Genomic DNA, 23,156 nt, shown 5'->3' with positions numbered 1-23,156 from the left:
ACAAGTCTGAGTCTACCTCCCATCATTTTCCTCTGGCTAAGCTTTCTCACACTTGCACTCAAGATATTTTAAATCGTCGTTAATGAATTAGGGAAATCCATTCACTGTTATAAATGTCATCCTGCAGTCAGCTTTACATTGAAGCAAACCTAATCAAGCCTGCCAGCACGTACAAGGGGCGTAATCAACATCGCAGCGTCGAGGGGCCACTTATGAAGCTTTAGACTTTGAGGCGGATAAAGCTGCTGCTTTTTGCAGAGTCGCTCAGGAAAGGGACATCACTCCTTGTTTCCTGTTTTTTCTCGCCTATACACTTCCAGTCAAATCATCTCCTCTAACCTTTAGGCCACTGCATCCCCACAGAGCTGTTACGGTAGGATCTTCCCCATTTCGTCTGATGTACAATGTCATCCTCGAGGTGTGAGGAAGCAGTTGGGAACACATTGCCGTACACCATGCTGCGTTACCAGTGGGGTGCTTTGCATTAAGGCTAGAATCACAGCGTTCGCTCTTGCTCAGCATGGATCCTGTCTCTACAATGTATGTATGTATATTTCATGAGCGTGTGAGAATATATAGTTCAGTTATCTCGCTGTATTACTTTTTCCTCGACGGAGGCACATGAAACAACAACAGATCTCGGCCATCTGTGAGTCATCGACAGTACCACAATATGCAAGATTTAGTCATACGATAATTTCCACATTCCTTGTTTTTTGTGTGTTTTTTTTTTGTTGTGCGGTACGACCAGTGTCCTGATTAGAGTGCCAGAAGAGGGCCGGTGGTTTGCTCTTCGCCTCCACATAAATAACTGTGTCATCACTTGCTGAATTAACAAACACGGGTTGAGGGTTAATTTTGTATTGTTGCTCATCTAGCTCTCCTGCCTTTGCTACTCTGCCTACTTTGCATTCTGAATTCACTGATTAAGTAAACCTGATTAGCTGAGGCGCTGCTACTGCCAAATTCACTCCTTAATTCCAAAGAGGCTCTCTCTCCCTCTCTTTCTCTATCTCTATTTCCCATTCCTCGATCTTGTCTTTCAAACAGATGAACGGATGATGAGATTTGACAGGCCCATTTTTGCCAACAAAGAGGTAGTTTCCCCGTTTCCAAGGTTTACACTGACGAAGGCTGACTGCCAAAAAGCAAGATACCTGCAGTAAGACCAATTTGCAATATCACCTGCAACTGCTGCTTGTTTTCCCCCTTCTCAACTTAAATATTACAGCAATCATTTGTGAGGAGTCTTAGAAATGTACTGTAGATGTTTAATATTACTGTCATCCCACTCTGTTTTTCCATCTTTCAGTCTCTGGCTGGTTGTGTAAATGAAGGCCATGCTGGTTGGCTTTGAGTAACATTTAGCAGTACTATCAAATAAAAAGTGATTAAGCTCACACAAAAGTAACTTTCCTCCGAGTTGGAAAGTGGGCCAGTTTTAGGCGTCGTCAGCACTTTCTCCCGTTCACTCACTATAAAGCGCAGTATGTTACTAATCAAACAGATGGAATCCCTCAGTGTTTGAATTTCATCTGTGAAAATGGTTTTATTTAAATATTATTTTGATATCGTCATTATAATACAAACTGTTGCAATGTTCCAGTACAGAAGCCTCACACAATACCAAATAAAAGAGAATTATAATTCATCAGAATTTTTGACAGCTCAACAAACAGACAGGACCGCATTGAAATGAAATACATTAGAAGAAACAAATACATCTAGAGTGGGTGAGTGGTGTGGCATATAAAACAGAACAGAAAAAAAATGGGTGGGTGCTGTTTTCTGAAGGAACTGCTGCTCTTGCCGTCATTGTGAACTGTTCTCCTCTTTGGTAATAGAGACCTTGTTGCTTGAAAGCAATTCGACCTCCATCAAAATCTCAAACTCATAACTCAGTTTTTTTTTTTGACTAAGCTTCATTTTTCGTCCCTCCAATCCCAATATCACATTATTCATTGCTTCTGTCTCTCCTTGATCTATTCAATATGTTGCAAGGACCCACAGTCAAGTGAGTCCCTGAAGAAGGGTGAAAGCTTTATAAAGGAGATGTTTCAAATATATATACCTGTAGATATAATTTTTTTTTTTTTTTGTCAAATACATTTTACCCAAGTTCATTTTTGAAGAGATGAAAACCCGAATATGAGTACATGACACCATTATTACAAGTACAGAACATCACTGGCCTCTGCCTTTTTAAATGGATTAAAAAAATGTTAACATGCTGATTATTTCATTTACAAGTTGTACAGATCTGTAACTTTTTTACATGAGGGTTGGACAAACTGTCCGTTCAAACGGTGCACACTTTCTTCAAAGTGCCTGGGCAACACTTTCAATCCAGTCGAGATCCAAATCTCGTTCGCAAGATCTCTCAAAATTGAAGTTTTTTTTTTTTCTGCAAACTAAACATTCAGAATCACATTACATAACATGTAATTTCAAAACACAGCAATTGATTTCCAGTCACAGGAGAGTGGCATATATGTGACAGTGATGTGAAATTAGCTGTCCAAATACACCCTCAAGCTATGTGGAATTTGAGAGATTAGAGAGGGTTGCCCTCTGTTGCCCACACATCTTGTACCCAGGCTGGAAGCTGCTGATCAGTAAACGTCTCTGGTTGGAACCCAAAGCACGACGAGCTCCATCAGCCTATGAACTTCAGCGCTGAATCAACAAGTTTCATATCCATCCACAGTTCTTTGGGAGTGCAGTTCAACTATACAGGGGGGAATTTTTGCTTTGTCTGCAAAGCGGAATAAAAGCTTAGAAGGAGGTGAGTGTTTTGCTTTTGAAAACACACAGCACACATTTGTTCTGTATGTTAGGTATGAATGTTAGATTATACCATACAACACACAAAGAACTACATAATCATGCTTCATGTTACCTTAAGTTGGTGTAAAGTTTGGGCATCAACTGAGCAAAAAAAAAAAACTTTATGTGCTTGAGGGTCAATTCCGAGCAAAACAAAATATTGATCTCATTGCAGGGCAACTGCCGCATTGGGGCAGTATGATACTCATGGTGGATATTGTGTTTTATAGTGTTGAGACATAAATCAACTAGTCTATTATTCATAAATATTTCCATGTGAATTGTAGAATCTGCATTTATGATGGATGGTGCACAAAAGAACTTTTGCAACAAAAGAATCCCATTGATCCTGGAGGTTATACTGCATCACAGTAATGTTCTGAATAGAGGAGCTGTTTCACTAAGAAACCAGAGAACACCTTCGTCTGTGTTTGTGTCAGATTGTCAAAGCGTTTAGTTCATAAATGCTCTGCGTGGATAAAAATCTCTATGATATATCATCTGAAAATAAAGCTAAAAATATATTACTGCGAGATCTAAGATTCCAACTAAACTAACTTGCTTCTCCCAAACATATAATATACATAGTGTTGATGATAAGCAAGTCTGCTCGCTCTGTCACCATCCAGCCACTCAGACATCTATCTGTAAATGCATGAATTACCAAAGTGGGTAAATACTCATTCATCCTTTGTAATAATGAGACATACCAGGGAGGTGTACAGCAACTGAAGCATGCCATTTAAAAATGATGCCGAATGGAACAAGGTGCATGTCAATTAAAATTAATCATCCAATGGTCACATATTACGATTTTGAATGACTCATAAATCGTGACATCCTTTTTATTCCTACTGAAGATGCAATACAAATTAAAATGACAAGGGACAAATTGTTTTTTCACACCAAAGCTAGCACATTGAAATAAAGCTAAATTCAACATACTGTAACACTGAACTCCAAGTGTTGACTCACGTAGTTCAAATAATGTAGTATGTTCCTCTCCTTTAAGCCTTCAGACCAATAAGCATGCACACCTGAATATGTATCACTAACAAGATGTAAAATTATGCACATTAGATCATTTGGATGGCCAATACAGCTTAAAGAAAAATGAAAAATTTAACCTTTTTCACCTGATGGCTAATGTTAACAGTCTAAATTAAAGGACCAGTGTGTAAGATTTAGTGGCATCTAGTGGTGAAGTTGCAGATTGCAACCAACTGAATACCCTTCCCCCTCGACCCCTCCCCTTCCAAGTGTGTGGGAGAACCTACGGTGGCCGCGAAACTTGTGAAAAACGTGAAAGGCCCTCTTTAGAGCCAGTGTTTGGTTTGTCCGTTCTGGGCTACTGTAGAAACATGGCGGCCTCCATGGAAGAGGACCCACTCCCTGTGTAGATATAAAGGGCTCATTCTAAGCTAATGAAAACACAACAATGCCTCTTTTCAGGTGATTATACACTAATTAAAACATACTTATGAATATTATGTTCCATTTCTGTGAAGGTAGTTCCGCTAGATGTCACTAAATCTTACACGCTGGTCCTTTAAGATGTACTTTAATTTCTTTTGTTTCTTATCCTTTGAGAGGGCCTATTCACAATGAAGTTCCATGGCCAATATGGTGAGTGTCAGCTATGTATACAGCACATATAGTAAGTCTATGTGTTTCAAATAAAACAGATATACATATATCTAGAATCATTTATATTACACAAATATAGATTCTCCTTTTTTCTTGTTCACTTTTGATCAATGAACACATGAACTGGAACAGCGAAACCATAAGAAAGTCATTCTTCCATGAGAGTTATCCAACAACAGAGTCCATTTTCACATCAGAGCGTTGCACCTCAGGAGGTGTCGAGTCGGCGTCTGTACAAAAGGTAATCCAACTGGTTTAAAGGTGACTGGTGTTTACAGTGGCTAAGAACAATGTGCTGGGTGCAAGAGCAGTAGTGGCTTGGAAATGAGGGCCAACTGTGCTGTCCGCATGGTGGTAGTGGGTGGGGAAGGGGGGGGATAAAACAGGCAATTTTCTTGTTCACCTTGAGAGCAAACAGAGAGAGAGAGAGAGAGAGAGAGCGAGATCTGGGTGCAAACCATGTCAGTTCCTCAAATTATAACAAGGCATCCCTCACCAAACCACAAGCCAGAAGGAGGACAGCCAGTCCATAGCTGGATGATATTCTTGTACCTGTGGAGAAAAGAAACAAAGGATTAAAAAAAAACATTACATTTTCTGATAACCAACAATATATTTATCTCAGGTGCTCAATAGACAGACCCGTGGAGCTCTAGGAATGTAAGAAATTATACACCTCTCAGCACAGAGATACAAATGTTAGTGCATTTCCCATAGTGAAGTTTGTAATACATACCACTGAATACAGATGGAATGTGGTCTTTGGAAAGGATACTGATATTTCAAAACAAACAAGATGAAATCTGTACTTGCACATTAGTGTCAAGCCAATGACTCTTCATTGTCGCATTTTCTATCTGCTGTTAAGAACTGCAGCAGCCAATTAAAAAAAAAAAAAAAGTCTGAGATATCAAATGTAGGTATTTTTAGTTATACTTTTAGTTAAGGGTTACTGTATTGTTGGGATTAATATTATTTATGTAGAGTAAACTTTTTAAGGAACAGTTAAAACAATTGCAACATTAATATTATTTCTTGGCCACTTGGGGCAGTGCAACAAGCTGAAAATACGACATTGATGTATTATCACCTTAGTTGTTTTTATGGAGAATGTGTTAGCAAACACCCTGTTCACCCACCCAGCAGACACAAAGCAACTTTAGCATTCATTTGAAGTCGTGTTTCTGTCAGTCATGCAAACTGTAGCCTAATAGTCACTCTTTTAGCTCTGGTTTGGTCTCCACCAACACCTGAGGGAAATATCTGGCTCTTTACCTGCTCAAGTCTCCTCTATGTTCACCAGCTAGTCGCTAATTTTCTTTATCTGCTTTTTGGTGCTGGGCAGGTAGTGTACAGTGGGGTTTTAGCTGAAAAAATCTGCCTGCTGCTGCTGAAAACCAGGTTGAGAGTGAAACAAAACAGTGAAGTTGTGGGCTGTAAAACTAAAACTAGGAGCTGAAAGATGCTAAAGGAGAACTGGAGAGTCGAGAGATAATTCTCTGTGGGTTGGTTACTATGAGTAATTCCTTTCATATTACACATCCATTGTTCATAAAACATGATTAGTGCAACATCAAGAGGAAACACTGTGGTAATGGTAAAAAAGAAATTGTTTGTTGATAGACAATGCAGTCTCTGAAAGTCAGACATCTTCACTCCCAACATTCACTTCCTTATTTTCTGCCTCACTACACTAAGGGCACACTACATCCTGCACTGGTACAAGGAATTGGCACTGGACATAAATCTGGCACTGCAGAATCAGAATCATCCTCTATGAATGTAATTACTATTACTAATGTAATTACTCTGCATTCCAAATTTGACACCATATGGTGTCATCAGATTTAGTCCGTAATGCTGCAGTCACCTATAAAGCTGAGGAACACTGCTTGGCTGCAGAGCAGGTTTAAAAGCCTGGATTCAAACACATAAATGGCAACAGTTGTCTTGATTTTTCTTGATTTTTTTTTTTTTGTGTATGTGTGTGAAAGCATCAAATGGTTTTCAATAGTATTTCAAACTGAAAGGGGTCATATTATGCTTTTTGTAATGTTCTGTTTTTATATTATGATGTTGCAAACTTGAGGTTAGCATATGTAGAAATGCTCCCTGCATTGAATGCTTCATTTGCAACATTTTTTTCTTACTTGCCGACAAGCTGACATCAGATTGTTTGCACGTGCCCATCAATGGCCATGCGTTTTGTAGCCTTTGTTGCTAAGGATACAGGAGCTAAAATGGCCTGTTTCAGATAGAGGCTGAACTGAGGGGCTGAGTCATGCAAAGATATTCCAGTAAAGCCAAGGAATATAAAGATAGACCTAGAAATGTGCAGGATATGTCGTCTTTAAGGAGAATTAACCATTCATCACTTAGATTCATTCCTCTTTGTGACTCAGCAAGTTTTGGCAAGTGTGAGAGTGGGCCTTTAATATCATGTTTTACACTGTCTTGAAAACGGGTGAGTTTTTTCTTTTTCTCTTAAGGAAAGAGGTGTACCGATATGCATATGTAGCCTAAAGACTTTTATTTACATATTCATCTCCTCAAACACAGACATGCTGCTGCTGCTCAAAGCAATTGCAGAGCTGGGATTGGTAGAGTGCTGGAGCATTCAAAAAAACTTTAAAGGTCTAAGACTGGCACTGTGCTCATGAAGATGTACATATTCTTACATGAATGCCACTATCTTAACCAAACAACCACAGAAAAGTGCAAGAGTAACCCCAATTGCTTTTGAACTGGATTTACATGGGCAGTTAGCATTGCCTTGGCCTGCCAAGCTGCTATCACACAGTAGGCTGCTCTCACACTTTACTGAGCATCTGACATGACTAACAACTGCGAACTAGAACACACCCTCCTCAGCCCACCGTTTGATTCGTTTGGGAACATCAAACCTGAATGGATGAGAGCAAACTAACAGATGACATGTTAACAATTCTATGCAGCAGAATGCTGTGGACAAAAAAAAAAAAAAAAGTTTACTCTTATTTGGCAGAAACTGCAGAGATGGAGAGAAAGAAATGATCTAAGAAAGAATGAAACAGCAGAAACAGGAGGAATACGAAGTTGTAATCCTATGAAATAAGGCAGGACTTGGGAAATAGAAAATGAAATATTCACTAAATCATATTGACATTTACTAGATTCCTGTGTCAGACCAGGCGATGGTTCTAAGAGGGAAATCGTCCACGGGGACGCTTTGTTCCTTGCAGCCCGGCTCTGGATTGTCTAGGCTGTTGGGGATTGAGGGATGAAGGGAGGAATGGTGTTGGGGAGGGGAGGGGAGGACAGAGATGGAGGGCTTTGACCCTTTATTCCTCCCCACCACATATCATTTGGCTTGAGGTGATCTAGAGAACAGGAGTGCCACAGAGGAGCAGCAATCACTCTGGGCCAAAACATCCTTCACAGAGAATAATTAATCAGCCTCCAGCTAGGAGTCAGAGCAAGACACAGACACAGGGAGAGACAGAACAGGAAAAAAATGTACAGGAGAAACATGCAATAATTCAGTAATATCAAGCTTTTTACAATTATTAAAGATACACAGTTTCACAGAAAAAATGGAAGATAAATGAGGTGCTTCATAATCTCTGCATGAAAGATGTGTCTGTCTCTTTCCTTCTGTTTTTCTGGATAAAACCTCAGAAACACAACACCAAGTAGATCTTGGGGGCCTCCAAGAATGTGTGAGTCCCTAAGCTGTTGCACAGCTCACCTCTGCCATTCTGAACACCCTGTACTGTTTGAAACATAGCCATGAAGTCATAGATCTCATGTAAAACAAGTTGATTAAGACACCGAGGTAATTACTGAATTTTGGTTCTAATCTACCATGTCAAACTGTCATTTTTGGACAATTTGGCATATTATTAGCCAGGTATGTGCTCTACTAAGTGTTGAGTGTCCTGCTTCAGAACCATGTATTCAGGCTTCAATAGTGTATTAATAGCTCAACAAGCTCTGGCCCTTTAACAGTGTGAATACTGACTGTACTGCACACTTTAGCTATGTTAATTCACTGACTCCCTGTTTGTGTGGATTGCATCAGCCCCCATATGAACTCCTTCTGCACTGCAAAGTCTAAGAATTAGGGTTGATTTCGTCAGATATTTATTTTCCTAAACTGCAGACGAGTAAATGTTATATGTTTTTTTGATCCAAAATTGACATTTATTTCCACTAGTTTATTGAACATAATGAATGTGTAAACTGTACAGGCATTCTACCTGATTTAGTAGAATGTTTTTTTTGTTTTTTTCTTTTACTCATCTCGGAATAAACTGATGCAATATACGTTTCACTTCAAACACACGTCTTTACTATGTACTGTATTCTCTCCAGTGTTTTCTGTTTGAAAGGACAGTAGTCATTTCATGTGTTCATGTTTAAAGGATGAGGCTGAAAATATTCTATATTTCTTGTAATTGTGATCAAATCCCATGGACAGACCAAAACCAGTACATGAGGATTGCCTTATCCATAAACTATACTCAGTGATATAGTTAAAATATTAAAATCAAGTAAAACTCTTTTGATTTGAACCTAAAATTCTAATTTTCCCCTTTTATATTAAAATAATTCACTTCAGTTTGTGTTGCTGGTTGATCTCACCATGGCACCTCTATCAAGAAGTCTTGATAAAAGTAATTACAGAGGGCCCCGTATTTGTATTTGTATCTGTATTTGTTGAGGCAGCAAAATTATTTGTATTTGTATTCGATTAAAAGTGGAAAGAGGTTTAAAAATCCTGTTTTTGTGTTTATTACACTTTTAATTTTAGAAAATTAAAGTGTTACAATAAGTGTTCATGAAGTGTTCCCTTGGGAGCACTTCATTTGTGTCAGTAGTTCAGCTTTATCTCTGGGGAACACCCCCAACTCTGGGAGTGATGTCTAAATTAGGAAATGTGCGTCATGTAGCAGGTGGATGTGACTCCCCTCGTTGAGACCTGCTGATAGACATAACAGTGGAGCAGAGGAGAGAGACTGAGATAGTGATGTAACCGACCTGTGCGCTGGTATTTAACATGTTTTTTTTTTCTTCCCAAAAACAAATAATTTTTAAACTATTTGTATGAAACAAATATTCGAAAAAACCCACTATTTGTGCTTTGTTGAATAACATATTTGTATTCAGGCACACCCATGGTAAATAGCTATTTTAAACTAAGAACAGAACAAAACTGATCACAGAACTAAACTGATCATGCCTCAAATCCTAAAAGGTCCAACTGCAGCAGAGCTGTGAATGGTGAATTTGACTTCCTTTCAAACACTGAAAATATATTTTAACAAAAATTAAATGAAACAAAACAAATCTGAGCATGTTTTCTTGTCAGATAAAACCAAACACAGCAGCATAGCAGAGTCAGGCCGCACAGCTGTCCTTTAACCCAGCATTTCTTTAGTATTAACTCTGACAACTTGACAACAAGATGCGCTTTTAAAATTTGCATAACTAAGTCTGAATTGTACTCCTGATACCTGCAGTGTCTCTAAAACCTGGCGATCAAGCTACTCTTTTCTTACAGAGCAGCAGGGTGATTGTTATTCATGCATTTGTTATTTGCTGTTGTGATGGTTTTTATTCTTTCACTTGGTATTTGCAAAGTCATTTCTCAGTTTGGTTGTCTGAGAATAAACAGCAAAAGAAGGTGCATGTTAGTAGCCAAATATCACACATATGACCACCACACCATAAGATTAAAAGCTTAATAGCAATAGGCTCCAAAATCTGCTGGATAATATTCCTGAATATGATGTTGATCTCTAAATGTATTGTTTTGTTTTACTTCAAGGATCAATCCTTGAATGTTTGTACCTTTAAATATTGTCATTCAGTCTGCTGTATGTTATTACTGTTACACACAAACTGAAGAATATTCATCAAACTTCTTTGGCTTAAAAATGCTCTTAAATTTAAGACAGCTCCAAAGGAAGTTGGATCAGAGTCGATCCTAGATGACTGCAGTATTTTCTGTCTGATTATAGAAAATATCATCGGTCACGATGAATAATATATCAGCTGAAGATGTTTAATTAAGAATAGAGTAGTTTTATCCTATTATTTGCATTTGATCATTTGATAGGATGTTACACTACTTGGGGGGCTTTTATCAGGGGTGCAAACAAACAACAGTAATAAATCTGGCATTGATTTTTATTAGCAATCATCTCTCTAAGCATCTTGTCTGCACTTTTCAGTGTGATAAATTCTCCTTAATATGTGATTTCTCAGACATACAATATCAACCAACAGCAGAATGTCTCATAGCAGATTTTTATTTCCATTTCAGCCAAATTATTTCATCCCTATTTATATATTTATGCATTATTAATGTTCAAGATTGTTGTTAATTTCGCATGTTAATTAATCTCAGATAATTATAGATTTCACACAAATAAAATCAACTATGTTGTATTTTATAAATATATTTCAACATTGTAGATGAAACAAAACCAAAGTAATTGCTCAGATCTGGGAAGAACATGGCAGCATTGTTGGAATAGAATCTGAAGAAACACAAGCAGTCTGATGGTCATACAGGTTGGAAACAAGCCAACTGTTTAGTCTGATTATCTAAACCACCGGTTCCAAGCAAGGTGTACAGATAACCCCTCATCACAGGTTTAACCAACAAATGATACTTCCTTTTCATATTGTTTCAGTTTAATGATCTTTAAAGGTCAATGAGGTTAAACTCTCAAACAAAACAAGAACAAGAAAACAAGTTGAGAAAAGTCTGAAATAAGAAATATAATTTTGTATTTGGAAATATTTGATCAAACTGCTTAATCATCTTGCAGATCCCTCAGATATAACTTGAAGAGTCCCGACCCCACGTTGGGAAGCACTGATCTAAACAGACGTGGGGCTAAAACTGAAACTGAGAGCACCTGAAATGTTGGTAATAATTCCTCATTGCACAGAAAAAACACAACTCCCCTTTAATTATACTGCAGCAGTCATTTGGAGTCTTTCCTCCAATATAAATCAAATAGTAATTCAGTATGATTTTATGATATTTGCATAACATGCAAGTATTGCCTCGACCTATTAGCATGCATCTGGTGTCAGACTGTTTCCATTTGTTTTACTGAAAATATATGTAAGACATTCACGAACAAGTGGAAATAAATCACACACTCTTTCTTTCTGTGTGTGTGTGTGCGGTGTGTGTGTGTGTGTGTGTGTGTGGGGGGGGTGTGTATGTGTGTGTGTGTGTGTGTGTGTGTGTGTGTGTGTGTGTGTGTGGTTTTTCACTTCAAAACTAACCTTGCCAGCAAGCATACCAAAGGTAAGAGTACCTTCTGTTTGCCAAAGCTATTTTTAGAAAACAACAAAGGAAAAACATTTGTGAATTATTGCTTTTGTGCACTTTATGCATTTTAATTGCTGAGCAAAGGAAAAATACAGCTGAGTATATATAAATCCCTACTTTTTTATCTACCATTACCATCACGTGGACTGTGTTATTTCATGTATTAATCACTGTGGTTAAAAGCATCTCCAGCCACTTCCTGTCATAGTTTGGTTGACAACGTCTTCATAAGTCATTTCAGATGAATTCTTTCTTCATTCTTTCGTGGTTATTCAGCCAAAGAAAAAGTGAAAGCCAGGTGGAAGAGACGGATATGATTTGGAGATGTCTGACTTTTATAGTGTTTCAGGATTTAGGAGTGTGCATGATGCCACTTTGAGTTTGCATTTTCTCTTTGCACTGTATTTCCATTGCTCTCTCCCTCAGTGAGAGGGACTGCAGATATCTGTAGGTACGATGAGCGAGTGTATCTGTCTGAGCCGGAGACCTTTCCAGGCTTTCTCACTGCACGCTGGGATAGAATAGACCTGTGCTGAATACTCTTCATTTGTCCACTTAACCTAACACAACACTCTCTATTTTGCCAAAATGTTCTGGCTTGGTGAAATGGTGATGTGGAATATCGATTCTAGGCCAGTGAGGCAGGGAGGTGAATCACCACAGCACCTCCACGGGGAGCTCAAACTGGCTTAGTGCCAGTTCGATCTATCCCTGCTGATCCCTGGCTGGCTGGCTGATGGGCTTGCTGACTGTCTCTGTGACTTGCTTGCTTACTTGCACGGTGGCTCCACTGTAAAACTCGCCGTCTGATTTGCTCGTCGCCTGATGCGCTCTGTAACTAACTATCTGGCTGCCTGAGTTACAACTGAATTTTTGGCTGACTGACTGCTTAAACACAACTGGGTGTCATTACCTTGCAGCTTGATTGTTTAACTGAGAGTGAGGGTAAATGTGATAACAGTCAAGCTCCAAAATTACCATCCACCACATTTGAAAGGATCACAGCAGTTTTGAGTGTTTTAGCACACATTACCATAAGAATTTTCTAAACTGTATCACCTGAACTGACATGAGGAACAAGAAAACTAAGCAGCTGATTAGTGTTAGTTATGTTTCCAGAATCATAGTTGCATTCTTCTTACAAACACACTGATTCTATGAAGGTTTCAGCCTGTGTCAACATCCCATTTGTATTTGTTGACACATGAAATTACAGCCAAATTGCTAGTTTACAAAATTTACAGCTAAATGGTTTGCTTTCATCTTTAGCTAGATAGTCAGTTTGCCTTCATTTCACATTTCCTATCAACAGCACGATGGCTATACAGACATTATTTAAAGTTCTTGCTAAGGTTTTAGAGAAGTTACTGTGTCCATGTAGTGCACATTTGCTGTTGTGCAAAATGAAATATTTATGAGAAAATGTTGTTTATAGCTGCATTATTCCATTAAATGGAGATATTTTAGATGTCTTGCCCCTGTCCTTTATACTGATTTTGCAAACATTCAGTCTGACATATTTGATATTTTTTAAAAAAATTTATGATTTCAAATAAAAATTGAAAAGGAGTTTGAACAAAGTTTGGCTGCAAAGTATGTGTTTGTACTGACTGGCCCACCAGCAGGCCACCTCTTGTTTAGTGTTTTTTAACGGAAAATATTCTTTTTTATAAAATGTTATAATAAAACTGTATTGATCCAAGGATTGATTGCATTCACAGCTGGCAAGCATTGTGGAAACAACTTTACAGCAGCATCTCAATTGTATAAAAAGAATGTTGAGAGGACGAGGACAAATGTGATGATTGCTATAACCAAAAAGCAAAAGGAATGAATTCATCATAGGAACCTCAGTACCAAAACACAGCTGCTACCCTGCTGCACTCACTCAAACACAACAACCTGTAACTTCACTTTATACCGTATAGTTTGAGCTACTTGGAGCATGTAGGCGTTGAACAGAAGAGGTCTTAGGATGGAGCCCTGGGGAATTCCACATATTCTAAAGTAAACTGGCCTTGCCTTCATACCATATCAGTAACATGACAACAGCTGAGGGCATGAATAAGCAGAAATAAATAAATTCTAAATGAATTATCTATGACACCCGCCAGTCATAATGTCTTTTGACTTCTTAACTTTCAAAATGTTTTGAGATAAGCTGCAAAACATGGCAATGTACATCTAAAATTCTGTGGCACACTTTGACAACAGCAGTAATATTCAGCAGTAAAAATATACAGTAAGTATGGATTGTATATTTTTTCAAAAGCCAAAATATACAACAACACAAGCATAAACCTACTTTAAATGTAAATGTGCTCCTGTCTCATGTATAGCACTGGAATCTGATTCTGTACACCAACTGAGTTGGACACAAGCTCAACTCTGATGGCAGCTAGAACTTATTCTTGGAAACTCTTTTTTTTCAGTAGGTTATTTTGCAGATATATTGTTTGTAAGAACTGATCATACCAGCTATATACTTCTACTGTTTGACTCCATATTGGTGCTATCCCTGTGTAGCCTCCCTATAATCCACTGCTACTGTTGCAGTCTTATTTGACAAGAGGACATTTAGCCACATCCACCATGAGGCTTCAGCGGTGCTGTTTTTTCTCCCCACTGTGCACTCACAGACATTAACTAAATTTAAATACACACAGACTAGTGTGATTAAGGAAGAACCCATGGAAGCGTTCACATGTACTTGAAATGACACATTGACATTGCGTGCGACTACTTGAGCAATATGAATGCAGCAATGAACAGCGGTCCTGCTGTTCCTAACCACCTACTGGAGTGATGACTCACTGGTGTTCTTTCCTTAGACATATGCAGTTGAGGTGGTTTAAAAAAAACATAGTGGTTCTTAAAAACAAGGTCAGTGATTTTTTGTTCGGATGAATGCCTATGCAATCAAGCTGAGTCCATATTTGTTTTTCTTTCATGCAGGAACCAGGCTGGCCTCAGGGGTGTGTGTGTGTGTGTGTGTGTGTGTGGTGGAGGGGGAGGGGGGGGGGGGGCAAGTCTGGCTTAGGGGACATTTTTCTTCCTTTTTTTTTTTTTTTTTTGCATTCAGCTACGGTCACCTCTGAGCTTTGAGAGAACAACACTGCCAGGAACGATGGAGGCCGAGCTGTGATCTAACAACAGCTGACACACTGGTGGGGAGTAGCTGTGAACAAACCACTCTGCTGCTGCTGCTGCTGCTGCTGCTGCTGCTGCAGCCACTCCACCAACCACAGTTACATTCTCCCCCATCTGGAAAGTGCCTCATTGTTTACAGATGCAGCAATGCGGAAAAGGAAAATATCTGCACTCTTCCAGGTTTAATTTCATCTCAGCCCATTTACCTATTGTTGCTCATCTGCCTCAAACCTGAGCGCAGCAGTAATAGAACTCTGTCGCCCTCAGCCGTAACACCTCTCTGCCGCTCAGAGAAGGTGGCTAAGGCTGCCTGAGCAGCCACGGAGAGGCATTTATCAGTGTCAGACACACTGCACAGAGGACTCACTGCAACACAGTTGTCAGCATAATTTGGCTGCCTCATAATCTCCGACTCTGCAGCCCTGGGGATTATTCAACTTTTTACCTCTATTCAGTGGCAAGTAATATCTCTGTGTTTTGCTTCAGGGTGCAGAGGACTGTCTGAGCCCAGAGCAGGGCTGACTTTGTGTTTGAACTGTCTGACCAGTGGGGAAATGATTGGCATTCACAGATGAGGAGGAGCGGCACAATTATAACACGGTGTGATAGTCAGAGAAATGAAAAAAAAAAAAACGCAAGGAGTTAATGAGAAAGGATTTAAACCGCATGGGTCACCTGAGGGTAAAATGTAGGCCATTAGATAGGAAGCTATACTGCTACAAGTTGAACACAGCAAAAATACAAGACTGATTTCCTTTATCAGTTTGATGGTGCTGAAGTGAAAGAGATAAGAGGAAATGTGAACCTTTCAAAACATATTTCATAGTCATTAATTTAATCATGCAAAAATGAGATTTGATTTAATGAAAATATTAAGACTTATAACTAATTTTGCAAGGTTAAGGTTTTTTTTTTTTGTCACTGGCAAAGGCAGAAGTAGCATGATGTTGTTATACTGCTTCAAAACCTCTTCGGGAGGTGGTTGTGTTGGATGGACGGGTGTGAAAAGCGTCTGACTGTGAAACCATAGAATGCTGTTTGTCACCTACCAACAATCTTTAGTGTGTTTCTTTTAACTGTGACAGAAATCTCTCCCTAACCAAGGTAGTTTTAGGGTGATACTTGTCAAAAATTACCAGATGTGCATGAGTACATCTGCAGCTAAATAAGATCTGATGCATTGTAAGCTTGGGCTGTATCTATTTTTGTCTGGACCGGCCACAGACCAGCCCTGTAACCGGGGTTGTCGGTGAATGAGTGATGGACTTACACCACTGAACTGCCGGCCAAGTGTTGGAGTTTCCCCATTGGCTGTTGCTCTTTCCAAAAGTGGAAGTGGAGGACAGCAGGGCGACACAGAGTGACTGTGTGTGTCAGCTCTGAGCTCTGATGCTCTCCGCTGCGTTGTTAAATGCAGCGAAGTCGGCTAAACTCCCGTTTAAACAGACACGTACCAGCATCTCTACCGTCTCCTCCTCTACCGTCCGGCGTGATCGACTCTCCAGCTGACAGCGCTGTCAGCAGCCGGCAGGAGAGACGCTCCACGGTGCATTTGGATTTTACACCTGAACTAATATCGGGACATTTTTACATCACAAACAATGAACAACAGCATAAAAAATAGGAGTCTTGCAGGTAAAACATGAGACTCATGTAGCTGTTATATCAATGTAGTGCAGGTACGCTTGATTTGACTGTAACTGTGGTAATTGTGCAGAGATGAGCCTCCTGAATTTGCACCTGAAACGCTGTCAAAACTTTCATTTACAGTTTCCACCACAGCATCAATGATCATCGACCGGGGCATGAGGGAGAGCGCACGGTTAAGGCATCCCAAATAACCATCCGACACCAACTCTGACAAAACACTCAATACGGAGTGAAAAACGAGAGACAGCCGCAGAGTGAAACAGAGCAGGGGGAGTTAACAGACAGGTAATTAGAATAGTTATAATTACAATTACAATAAGTTCTCCTTTTTTTTTTTTTTAGTCAAATGTCTTGCTTAACCATGTCATGTGATGCTACTTCAGTACACTTTAACAACAAATATTACCGGAACCACTACAGAAAATTGCAGATTAACATTTAATATCCAGCAATTCACATTATAGACACGTCCACTGACTATCCCTGTATCACACTGGCCACAATTTCACACATTGACTATACACAGTCCAGCTATATACTAGGTTTTGATCTAGTCTTGTTTCATACTGTCATACCTTCCTGACATTTCACTGGGATATATGGTATATGACCGTATCTGTGTCATTATCATTATTATTATTGTTGTAGCATGTATGACATTGTCTAACCTATAATGCTGTGTGTCTGATATGCACTTAGCCTTCTTGCTGAGTTTAAATACTTATGATCCATAGAATAATAAATAGATAGGAAATAAACGCCCTTCTTCCATAGACTCCTGCTGGAGGACCCAATGACTCTAGTTGCCGTGGTGAATACTGACACATCGGTTGGCTGAGTGGAGATGATGTGCGGGTGATGGTGGCAGACTGGCAGTTGAATATAATCATACTGCTTTTGTAGTTGGAGGAAGTCACTTCAGATAAAGTTATATGTGGCAATATTTACATGATTCCACATAAGGCTGCCAGGAAGGAATTTCCCTGCGGTGGCTCAACAGCGCGGTAGGCAATATTAGCGCCCCTTTTTTTTCGTGTAAAAATCAAAGTTTGTTAGTCTGATTATGTGTCGGCCGAATGGAGCAGCAGTACCTGACGAACACGGAAAACGCTTTAAATCATGTTGTGGCAGGAAACAATGTTGTCCCCTGGTCAGCTCACCCCGACCTGGGCTCTGTTATGATGGCTGGACACCAGGTTAGCTTGTTAGCCTGGATGCTAGCTGCGGGAGGCTCACACGAGGCTCTGTGAAGCCCAGACCTGCCAACACTCCCATTTTTCCTGGCTCTCTCCCTTATTTTCATCCTCTCTCCTGCTCATTTTGTTGTTTCTCCTGGGAAACTCCCGTAATTTGCATGGCCTTCAACCTTTATTATGAGTAATCATCATATACAAGTTTTGTATGTTTGTCTGACGCTACCCAAGATGCCAGTTCACACATGACATACAATTTCAACCCATCTGTCACCACAACCCGATTCAAGGGGCGTGTGCACAGCTGCTCTCTGCACAGGCGGTCTTTCCTCCTGTCCTCTGTCCTCCTCCCTCTGCTGCTGATGTGATTCATTGCCTGCAAGTACTGCTGGTAGAGAGAGGGGGCTGGTTTGTCTGAGCCAGCAGCTGGTTTGTCTCAGTCTCTAACCCTAACCTCCCGTATTTTGAAACCTAAATGTTGGTAGGTATGGTGGAGCCCCACAACCGAGAACCCAGAGCGCAAGAACCTGTGTGTGGCGGGCGTGATCCACCGGAGCCGATGGACAGGACCAGAGGAGCCACTGAACATTCAATACACACCCATCGAAGTGTAAAACAAGAAAGGCCTAGGCCTGGAAAAAAGGGAAAAAAAACATAGCAGTTGTGGCGGTTGCTTGATAAAATAGTGCCTTCTTTTCCCAGGTGTTAACTCTCAGACACAGTTTCCTCAGTCTGCTCAGTCTGCAGTGATAAATCAGGTGCAGTGGCAATTTGTATGAATTTCTATTCTATCGTCCAATATTTTGCCCCTCTAAACAGGAACGTCTTAAAATACATATTGTATGATCCCAAACAAGCAACTTTCAACTTTGCTGCTTTCTTTCCATTTTACCACTGCAAAACCTCCGTGCAGCAAATAAGGAAAAACGCAAATCATCAGTTTAGCGCATAAAAGTGGCTGCACATCGTAGTGAATATCCTGCTTAGTTGTCTAAACTCAATAAAACTTTAACCATAGAAGCGACAGAACAGGAAATACTGATATGAATTGTTCCAGTAACCTTTGAAGCATCATTTTAGAAGGCTTTGAAAAACAATGCTGCTGCTGTTCATGGTGCCAGATCAGATAAAACTCATATAGGATGTTTTCAAGGGCGACAATTATAAGACTATTGTAAGACTATTAAATAAACATTGCATATATAGTCTATAGACTTTATTACTTACCAGACAGAAAGACATGATAATGCTGCTCTATCTGTGAAATAATGAAATAAACATGAATAACTTTTTTTTTATGGGCATCTATTGTTTTTACATCACTTATGATTTAGCACGTAGTCCATTTGATATTCTACAAACACCTTGATGGACAAAATTAAGTAAATAGTTACAAATGTGTTGAGATTGGAGCTAATTACTGTTACTACTATTGATATTAAAGACCTCAATGCTCATAATTCCTTACAGGTTAACATCTTTGTCTCAAAAAAATGAATAAATAAATATTTTCCATATTATTTTAGTCATTAAAAAGTGACTTAGTGGCTATTCATCAATCTCATTTGATTTGCACACATTTCTGTTGTTACAGTATGTTATTAAACTGTGGGATTTTTTCCATGTTAAAATCCCCCTGAACTCAAAAATGTGATTCGTTCTTGTTCCTTCACTTGGATGTTCTCTTCACTGTGCACAATTTCCACATTTATCTGCTGAAGAGGGAAAGTTTCTCTGTGCTCACCTTAAAGCTCAGACTAAGACGTAAGCAGGATTTGTGACATCACAACTACATTAGTTTGGAGCCAATCTCCAGTGGTCCAGTTCACTTTACACAAGTGTGATATGGAAACTTGAAACCTCTGTAGAAAAATTAACTTTTCAGAAGGAATATATGTCATTTTATAGATTTTAACAAGGTAACTGAACTTTTTTGTGGCAAAACATAGACAAAGAGTATTTTCTATACATCTTAGAACATGACTGGAGGGGATCTTTAAAGTCAAGCTCACATCATCTAAATTACTTACTAGTCTGATGTGAGATAGTGATAGCTTTAGAGAATGATTGTCTTGTACAGACTGGTACAATACTTAAAGGATGAGATTCCTTGAATAGGTGGAATTTGCTCATGTTTGTCAAAGTAATCCACTGGGAACACGGCTCACCTCATGAGAGGGTCCAATCATCCTCCGCTAGCTTGGACCGCACGTTTTCCATTTCTGGCCGAGGCTGATCATGTTTGCACTCACCAAGACAACTCAATACGCATTACACCGCACATACATCTTTGAAAGGATTTCACCCTCAATGTGCTTGATGAAGGACAAAGGTAACATTGATATTCTTTGCAATCTGCTGAATGTAATTATACACTGAATATTAGAATGGACCGACAGTCAAAGATGCGGAGGAACTCCCATGATAGAGACATACTGCGGTAAATCTCATGAATTACATTTGTTCAAGTTCAATAAAAATAATATTAACTTTAATCCACTGCTTGCAGCATTTTTATGTGATTAACTATTGTAACGGTGTAACTTGTGTGTAGATAAATGAGACAGTCCTGATGAAAACGAGCGCAGTCTACAGTGTATTGCTTTCAGTCCTTCATCCTTGTTGTCCCTGATCTGTAGGTGTAGTTTTGATCCTACTAATGTGGCAAACCAGGATGATAATTGGGAAGTGATGGAATTAAAACTAAATAAATCTGTTATATTATTTAAAAAGCTGCCAGCCAGCTCAGAGAGAGAGAGTGCCAGAGCTGAGGAGTGTGCAGCTTGAAGACCCTCTGTAATAAGGTGAGTTTTAGGAAGCACTAGAGGAAGCCCTGCTTCTCACCAGGGATGAACATTTCTAAAATATAGCTGGGAGCCTGACCATGTAGAGCCTCAAACATTAACGGTAAACTCTTAAAATCAATTTTAATTTTAAGGGTAGCCACTGAAGAGAGGCGAGAATGAGTGGAATGTGTATTTATCTCCTAGAATTATTTAAGAAGCAACATTTTGGGTATGCTGGAAGTAAGCGACTGACTTCTAGCTGAACCCTGAGAATTGCAACACTCAACAGCAAGATGAAGCGAAACCACAGGCTTCCTCGATATCTGTGATGACTGAAAAAAAAAACCTAATCTCGGCTGTGATCCTCAGCTGAAGGAAACCAGAATGCACAACCCTCATGGACTGGTTTTTATTATTATTATGGTGGAGTTCCTTTCAGTTGCTATATTGTAAGTATGAAACAAGTGGAGATGAATTAGGGAGATCTCAGATTTTGATTCATTGACCCTAACCCAAGCCCTGACCCTAACCCAGCTCCCCTGGACTTGTGTGCTGCTCTGACTTTACACCTCACAGCTGCACTTTAAGTTCAATCAGATTCAACTTTGACCTTGTTTGTCATGAACTTTTGATGTGCAACCAATAAGATGAAAGTGACCTGTGCCCGATGAAAGGTTTATGCTGTGTCCCTGATTTATACCAAGTATACCACCACCTTAAAACCTTAAAAGATTTAAGCACAACACAGCTCATCGTGATCATGTATTTAGGGTTAAATCCAATCAGAATATATCAGACAGGTAACTTACATTAATGGATGCGTATAAGGTTCAAGGGTTAAGTGAGGCTGCATTAAAGGAAGGTTTTAACGGTTCCTTTGCACAAAATGATGATAGGATCTTTAATCAATACTAAAGTCTCAACCATTGTCTGGCCTGCTTTATTGAAAAACATATTTTCTTATTTTTCATCTGTTGCATTATGTTTTAATAGTTAAATAAGTCCATATACCCCAAACACAGTTTGTTTAGCTGTTCAGAGCCACGGGATTCTGAAAGTCAGACTTCCATTAGATCTGCAGGGTCAATCTACATAGTATCATTCTGAATAATGCGGAAACATGCAGCCTTTTGCAATGCAGAGTGCAAAGTTCAAACTTGCTCCTTTTAATTAGCTCCCAAGGCATCCTTGATAGGTTTAGGCATGATGTTTCACAAGTCCACAAGAACAGAGGTACAGACAAGAACACAGATTAGGAAAGGCCTTGGGTTGTCTCTTTTTTTTTTGGAGAGGGTGAGGGGGGGTCACAGAGCACTTGACTGCTCTATGACATCATGACAAAGCAAAAGTCTGTGTTTCATTTCTCTCAATGTCAACCAAACAATCCTCTAGTTTGGTTATTCACTGCTGTACTAGTGTGACTAGGTAGGTGACTCACAAACATGTCAAACTCATGAAAATGATTGCGGGCCAGGCTTTATCCTGGCAGTAAAAAGTCTGGCTACATGAGTATTTTGTGTTCCACAGTGCCCTCTTTATGTAACTCCCTCCCCTAGGACCTTACCTGAGCCGGGGTTGTGTTTAGCTGTATTGGATGTGTGAGAGGTGGAGGTGGAGGCCACCCTCTGGTCTGAACTCATGCTGTCCTGGCCCAGGGATGAGCTGGACTTTCTCGGCTTCTTGTCTGTCAGGTGCAGCGGGGAGCTCTTCTTGGGAGGCGGCAGTGGTCGTCGTGGCCTGGCCGTGACATTGACCTTCAGCCAGGCTTGGGCTTTGTACTCCACAATCTCGCCGTAGTTAGCTCGTGTCACCCGGCACTCGTACAAGCCTTCGTCACTTTTGCTGACTCTGGAGATCTGCAGCTTGTGTGAGATGTCGTTGCCCTGGACTTTCACTGTCTGTAAGAGTGATTATAAGAGACCATAGTGTCATAACACTGGAGTAAAAGTCGGACTCATGCATATTAACCTATACAGAGGTGGCATTGATTAATACAGTTGAGAAATATACTGTATTTCTTTGACCAGCGCTCTTTTAACTATATAATTACTCATTATGTCCTCTTCTTTTGCAATGGTTTTATGGCATTGGACTAGAGAATTAGCACCACCAACTTTATATTGATGAACCAACATCTAATATTCTCAAATGGAGACAATTCTTTGCATGCTTTTTGTTATTGCATCTTTTGTAGATTTTCTGGAAATTCTGTTTAAATGTGTGTAGTATTTGGATGGAAACCTGACTAGTGGTTCTCAACTGTGTGCCAGAAGTGTTTGCAGGTTGTTCTTCCATCCTGTGAATGGCCCTCAGTGCTCCAGACTAACTTTTACACTAGTAGTACAGAAGGTCATATATTTTGCTTGCTGGCTTGTGCACAAAATCTAGTTTGGGATGGGTCATATAGACACAATGTTCTATCACAGTGCATGTAAATTTATGTAAGGATTTAAATATATATTGTCATAAAGTAAATTTTCTGCAATCTGCATCTTCTAAATCCATTATTATTATAAAGCAGTCCTGATCATTGATCTGCAACACTGGATGAAATGGTCTAACGCAACCAGC

At 39.6% G+C, this 23,156-nt stretch overlaps 1 protein-coding gene and 1 long non-coding RNA gene across 3 annotated transcripts in view; one reads left to right on the top strand and one right to left on the bottom strand.

Annotated features, from left to right (window-relative positions):
• The window catches only part of LOC137173418 (uncharacterized), a 116,789-nt gene that overhangs the window by 8,870 nt on the left and 84,763 nt on the right, over positions 1–23,156 (top strand). The window contains exons 2-3 of one of the 2 annotated variants that reach the window (XR_010925184.1): positions 16,727–16,891; positions 18,285–18,428. This is a non-coding gene — a long non-coding RNA (uncharacterized lncRNA). Of the gene's footprint in view, positions 1–16,726; positions 16,892–18,284; positions 18,429–23,156 lie in introns of those variants that run through there. The other variant, XR_010925185.1, reaches the window with a different exon arrangement.
• vstm2a (V-set and transmembrane domain containing 2A) overlaps positions 3,658–23,156 on the bottom strand; it is an 85,418-nt gene continuing 65,919 nt past the window's right edge. The window contains exons 4-5 of the mRNA XM_067578232.1: positions 22,150–22,483; positions 3,658–5,025 (exon numbers count right to left, since the gene is read on the bottom strand). Coding sequence (XP_067434333.1) covers positions 4,949–5,025; positions 22,150–22,483 — 411 coding nt within the window. The 3' untranslated portion in view covers positions 3,658–4,948. The remainder of the gene's footprint in view (positions 5,026–22,149; positions 22,484–23,156) is intronic.

This window comes from Thunnus thynnus, chromosome 21 (genome assembly GCF_963924715.1).
Source record: "Thunnus thynnus chromosome 21, fThuThy2.1, whole genome shotgun sequence".
Lineage (NCBI taxonomy): Eukaryota > Metazoa > Chordata > Actinopteri > Scombriformes > Scombridae > Thunnus > Thunnus thynnus.
The sequence above is the reverse complement of the archived record's forward strand: the minus strand, read 5'-3'. Positions and strand labels throughout refer to the sequence as shown.